The 6380-nt window shown below is 45.3% G+C and overlaps 1 protein-coding gene across 1 annotated transcript in view; it reads left to right on the top strand.

The window, feature by feature from the left end:
- The first annotated feature begins 2926 nt into the window (after positions 1-2926).
- The window catches only part of TSPAN7 (tetraspanin 7), a 103762-nt gene continuing 100308 nt past the window's right edge, over positions 2927-6380 (top strand). Inside the window, exon 1 of the mRNA XM_077342915.1 lies at positions 2927-3288. Coding sequence (XP_077199030.1) covers positions 3208-3288 — 81 coding nt within the window. The 5' untranslated portion in view covers positions 2927-3207. The remainder of the gene's footprint in view (positions 3289-6380) is intronic.

Below are 6380 nucleotides of genomic sequence, written 5' to 3'. Positions count from 1 at the left end.
CCCCAGGGTAGAGGCATTTCCCGGCCACCCTGCTGCACCCTCAAAACAGTCCCACATACATGTTGGGAAACCCCAATTGTCACTCCATTCAAGTTTAACAGGGACATGAGAATTTGTGCAGACTACAAGTGCACACTAAACCAATCCGTCTAGCAGCATGCATATCCTGTACCAGTGATGAGTCACTTCCTGACTTCACTGGCCAAAGGAAAAGTTTTCATGACACTCAACTTAGTTCAGAGCTACCAACAGCTACCTGTCAACAATGCCACTACTGAAGCACAGACAATAGTAATCCACAAGGAGGCATTCTGAGTCAAAAGACTTCAATTTGGCATCAGCGTAGTGCCTATAATTTTCCTGAAGCTAATTGAAGATGTCCTCAAAGATCTCCTGAGAGTCATCCCATAGTTTGTTGATGTTCTTGTGTCTGGGAGTTCTGATGCTGAACTTTCAATAGGCCTGCAAGAAGTCCTGCTGTTTCCAGTTCGCTGGTCTGAAGGTGAAATGCGAGAAGTGCCAACTCGGTGTGCCCTCAGTCAGGTTCTTGATTGATGCTGCTGGTGTCCATCCTATGCCATGGTCAAGGCCATCTGGAATGTCCCTCAGCCACATTCAAAACAAGAACTTCAGGCCTTCCTGGACCTATTCAACTTCTACCACTCATTCCTCCTGCACAAGGTAACTGTTGCCAAGTCCCTGTATCATCTCTTGGACAAGAAAGCTCCATGGGTCTTGGGACATTCAACACTGCCAAAAGTTTCCTGTTGTCCAACAGCATTCTTGTCCACTTCAACAAATCCAAACTGTTCATCCTTGCTTGCAATATATCACCTTATAGAATTGGGGCAGTCCTCAGCTACTGCTTGCCAGATAGGTGCAAAGCCCCCTTGCCTATTACTCTATTACCTTGTCCTTGGCTGAATGGAACTATGTACAGATTGACAAAGAGGCCCTCACGATTATTGCTTGCATCAAAAAGTTCCATGATGATGTTTATTGATGTCAATTTGTTGATATGGGTAAATCAGCATGGATTTGCCTCCAGCAGGTCCTACTAGACCAACATGGTTTACTTCTTTGCTTATTAGATCATGGAAATTCAGTGGATGTTGTTTACCTGGATTTCAGTAAGGCTTTTGACAAGGTTCCTCATGATGTTCTGATGGGTAAACTGGAGGACTGTAGACTGGATTTTCAGAGGTGGATAAAGAACTGGCTAGAAATCCGCACCCAAAGAGTGGTTGTCAATAGTATTTTATCAGATTGGAGGGAGTTGAGCAACAGAACTATCAAAATTAAGACTTTTGATCATGGAGGCACATGGAGGAACACAACGGTTACCTTTGCCTGTTTCTTCCCCAGAACATCCCATTTATTTGGTTGACTAGGTGGCATATTCTTCTTTTCTCCTTATTACTATGCTTGTTTTATTATTGACAGTACACATTCTGCATAAAACGTGCATTCTCCCCACTCCTGATTCAACTCTACTTGGGATAAGAGGGTAGAATTTTTAAGGGAGAAAGTATGGCTCTGAACCCCACCACTCCTTAGATGTAATTATTTTACTTCTCCCTGCAAGGGCCCATTAACACAGCCACTTCAGTGAGTGTCAGCTGTGAGAACGAACAAACAAACAAGCTGTGCAGCTGCAGCTAAGAGGCACATGTATCTGCTCATGCATGCAGGCCTAAAAAGCTTGTATAGCTCACCAAAGTTGGATGTTGTATTTAGCAAAATGATGGAAGAAGAGCTTTACAATTCCCCAAACAATAGTGCTGCTAGCCTATTGGCATCTTGAAGATCAATATATTTATTGTCATGTAATATTTCATGGGCCAAACACCCTAGAACAAAGTTTCGTGAAACCTTGGGGCTTCTTGATGGCCCTGGGTTTCTCAAATCAGTGGGAGTTAATTTTAATATATATATTTAAATGTGTTAAACATTTATTGCGTGATATGACCATCCCAATGGGCCTAGAGGGGGAAGGAAGGGGAGGAGCCCTGGGTGAGTGAGTACATAGGTATGCTTCCCAATCTTATTCTGCATGATTGAACCACTTCAGGGGTTTCTTGGTGGTAAAAAGTGTGAGAAAGGCTGTCCTAGAGACATATGAAGTTGCATCTGGTCCATAAAAGTCAGCAGTGCAATCCTAAAGACACCTTTCTGTGAGTCGGGCTCATGCACTAGGCTGAAGTAGGATTCCATGTAATTGGGTTTGCCACCCTGACTTGAGAAACTCCTGGAGATTTGGGGGCAGTGTCTGGGGATGGTGGAGTTTGGAGAGGGAAGAAAGCTCAGCCAGAATGGGTTGCTTAGTCTTTTCTACCATGATCTCCAAGAAAACGAGATGCAAGTCACAGAGAAGTCCAGGGCCCACTTGAAGATTGGCAACCCTATTGCCGAACCTATTGGCTAAACGTCATTTCCCCATTTTATTCCCAGAAGACCTCACACCAGCATTTTATCTATTGAAAACTGCAAGGTTTTCGATTGGCTGCAGATAAGTGGTTTTAAGATGGAGGCCTGAAACGGTTTTTTCCCCTTCTCCCGACTAGCCTTTCATCTCTCTCTCTCTCTCAATAAATCCAGCCTGACAAAGAATTCCGGAGAGGCTGGAATTGTGCACAGTAGTCACGAAGATATTTTGGATGATCTGAATAAATGGTATTACAGGGCTTTTGTTTTCGGATTTTGCTCTGGAACACCGCCGCTATCTGCAACTTCGGGACTGGTTTCCCGCTCCTTCCCTGCGCCACACACCACACACCCACAGCGCCTCTCCCCTGGGCTGTGTTCCAGGCCCCTCTCCGCGGGGGGGGGGGGCGATGTGTGTGCGCTCGGATTGTCCATCTTCCCCGCGTTGTGTTCCGCGGCGAGGCAGGTGGCCAGAGGCTCCCCCCACCCACCCCCCGCCTGCCCAGGCGCTGTGACCGCACAATGCTGCGGTGTCTGGTGTGGCTCCGGGGCGGCGGGAGGCGGGGCGGGCGGCGGCCCAGCGCTCCATGAGGTCCCGGGAGCAGCGGCCAGGCCAAGCAGCAGCAGCGGCGGCGGCGGCGGAGGGGCAGGCGGCGAGGAGCAGGCGCTCGGTGGAGGGCCGAGCCCCCTCCCTTCTCGGCGTCGTCGTTGTCGCCCTCCCCCTCCTCCTCCTCCCTCTCGCGCGCTCTCCCTCCCCTGCCCAGAGCCAGCAGCCGGGGTATTATGGCATCGAGGAGAATGGAGACCAAACCCGTGATAACGTGTCTGAAAACCCTCCTCATCATCTACTCCTTCGTTTTCTGGGTGAGTGCGAGAAGCCCCGCACTGCAAGCAGCGGGGAGCGGCGGGGCGACAGGTGGGGGCGTCGGGGGCGCTCAGCAGCCCCTCGGGAGGGTTTTGTGTGGGTCCTGCGTGGGCAGGCGGCACCGAGGAAGATAACGGTGCGGTGCAATGGGAGCCGCCGCAGCGGCTAATGTTAGCTGCGCAAACGCTGGCTTGGCGGGGCTTAGTGCCGCAGGAACGGCAGCCGCCGGGCTTTATTCTGGGGCTCTGCCCCCCCGTTTATCCTTATTGCCTTGTTGGACGGGGGAGCGGATTTGACGCGTGTTGGAGATTCTCTCGCAGCCTGCTGTCCGCACCCGCTTTAAAATAGCCCTCCGTGGAGCCAAGCCTGGGAAGAAAGTTGCGGGCTGGGTCTGGAAGATTCGGGGGGTTGTGCTCTCTCGTCGGTGGGATATTTTTCCATTCGATCGTCTTGCCATATCAGGGGATGGGAAGGGCTGGAATAGCCATTCGCAATCAATGTGGCGCTGTCATTTCTTCTCAGGAAGCAATCTTCACCTGGACGCCCCTCTGTAGATTTTCTAGAAACGGGTTTGGACCTTGCCGAGGTTCTCCATTTATGTTTGCAAATGACAGACATTTATAGGATTGCTCCTTACAAGTAGATGCTAGATATGTTTTACGGCAACTGGACCACGAGAAAGAACGTTTAAAATGCGACTGGTGACCCAGATGGAGGAAATGGGTTGTAAGGACATCACAGTAAAGGGATTGGTGGTGTTTATGAATGAGGCAATTGGTGCAGCATGCATGAATGCACATACAAATCAGTAGCAAACCACAGCCCTCTTTCCTCTCTGCATTCTCGACTCCTCAGTGCCTCTGGGAAGTGTGAAGGATAAAGAGCACTGCAAGAGTAAGAAGCATCAAAAACCAACTGTTCTTGCCCTACATTGCAATAAATAGCATTCTTAGATGTATCTAAGGAAGCCTGCTGTCCCAATAGCTTCTAAGTATGTGCTTGCAGCTGCTGTTCTAGCCACCCAGCACAGACTATTCCCAAGATTATATTTGGATAAATGGTATGTGCATTTAGCAAGAACAGCTCTTATTGCTGTGTTGGTCACTCACGCTAGCTGTTGTCGCTGTAGCTGCTAGCACATAAAGCTAAAGCTAGATAGTTAATGTCATGAGTTTTATAAAGTGGGCTTTGTTTAGCAGGATATCGTGTACTTGAAGGTGTCATATTTTCTACCTTATTTGTACGCTATCCTCCTGCTGTTGGAACAATACAGCCACACACAGAAATAAAGCACCGACATATACCTTTTCAATGTAAAAATAGAAAAAGGGTCAAGAGGGGCTGTGATTCACAACAAAGTTAAACCGAGACACTAGCACAGTTCCATGGAAGAGGATGTAAAGATATCAACTGTATTTATGAACCCTCATGTGGAAACATCCAATAACGTCTGTTTAGAATCAAGCTTTTAGATAAATGTTACACACAAATTCTTTGGTTTTACCTGGTTGGTTATTCAGCTGTACATTTCTTAAATGATTGATTCCAAGTGATGGTCTAGGTTCTGACAGCCCATACTGTACTTTCTGGGAGTATTTTTGTTTGTACAAGGTCTGTTTTATTATTGGCCAGGCTATTGATGGTTTTAATCTAGTCCTTCAAGCTAGCTGGCTTTTGTTTGCATCTGCTTTGGGAGAAAAGAAGCCCACTGTTTATTCCCTGTTTAATGAAATTGTATATTTTCATAATTAATTGTGACCCAGATGCATTATTGTCAGTCATTGGGTCGCAGAAACCCTGGATTTTCCAAAAGCCTCTGGGGGCTGAAATTTTCTTAGCAACCTCGCCTGTTGTTCAGCTGATTGCTGACACAAGCAGCATATTATATCGTGACAAAGCTTGGCTGATTAAAGACACTATGGTGGTGTACAGTAACAGAGTAATGCGGTGGCCTTGCTGTGTTTATTAGAGGCCTTAATCTGTATGTCATCCGTACAATACACTGGAACAAGCATGTCACTTCCTACTGAGGAAAGCTGATTGCACATTATGGTTTTAATATCACTGTCATGGGAAATGGATTGATGAAATATAAGATATGTTTTCATCTGTGTGACATTCCATGAATAATTTTCTAAGTCTATTGAAATCAATGGGCTTAGAAAGGTTTAGGATTGCTTTGTATTTGTTCAAAAGAACCCCAGGTTGAGTGGGAAGGAAATCACAATCACTCTCTAATGTTGTAAATGGTTACTTGGGTTCAAGATTTATTTTATCTGTTTATTTTCTTAGGATATTTCTATGCCACTTCCTCAGAGTGCTGCTTAGGGTGGTTTACAAACTAAACAGTGTTTTGATATTGAAAACAAGCCATTTAGCAGCATAAAAACTATTCATAAAGCAGAGGCAGACCATTTAAAAAGCTGGTAAGATAAAACCCCTAATAAAATGGGGTTGTGGGCACTGTGACATTACTACCATCATTTGGAAAAGAAAAATAAAACCCAGCATTTTCTCCAGCATTCTTTCTGTTGATGTGATTAGTAAATAACTTAGCAGTATCTGACCGAATGTTGACGTACCACTGGTGATTAAAGCATCTTGTAAATTTATGTTTGGAAGTGCATCTAGGTCCATTTTTCTAACACATGTGGGAATACACTAGTGATTGAGAGCTGGGCAAAATCAGATAGTGGTCCCCTCTGGAAGTATATATTTTATATGGTAGGCTTCTTTATATTAGAAATACTAGTTGGAGCATCATCAAACAGATTTTTCTTTGCTACCCAGCAAGCCCTTTGATTTTATACGTGCATTTCTCATAACAATTTGACCCACTGAGGAAGACCCATTGTGGTCAAAATGCATTTGGTGAGTTCTATGTTGGTCTATTCCATGTGTAGTTAGAAATGTTATGTTTTTCAATGATGATGACTATGTAATTCATAGATGTTTTTAAATTTTTGAACTAGTGTACTTTATGTAATAGATATTTGCAAATTAAAAAAAATTATTTTTGTAGCTCAACCTTTTGGTTCCTAACTTTTCTAGTTAGGTTGGGTTTTGGTTTCCCTTTCTGGTTTTCCATTAT

The sequence above is a fragment of the Paroedura picta genome, chromosome 6 (assembly GCF_049243985.1).
Source record: "Paroedura picta isolate Pp20150507F chromosome 6, Ppicta_v3.0, whole genome shotgun sequence".
Lineage (NCBI taxonomy): Eukaryota > Metazoa > Chordata > Lepidosauria > Squamata > Gekkonidae > Paroedura > Paroedura picta.
This window is presented reverse-complemented; position numbering and strand designations above follow the sequence as displayed.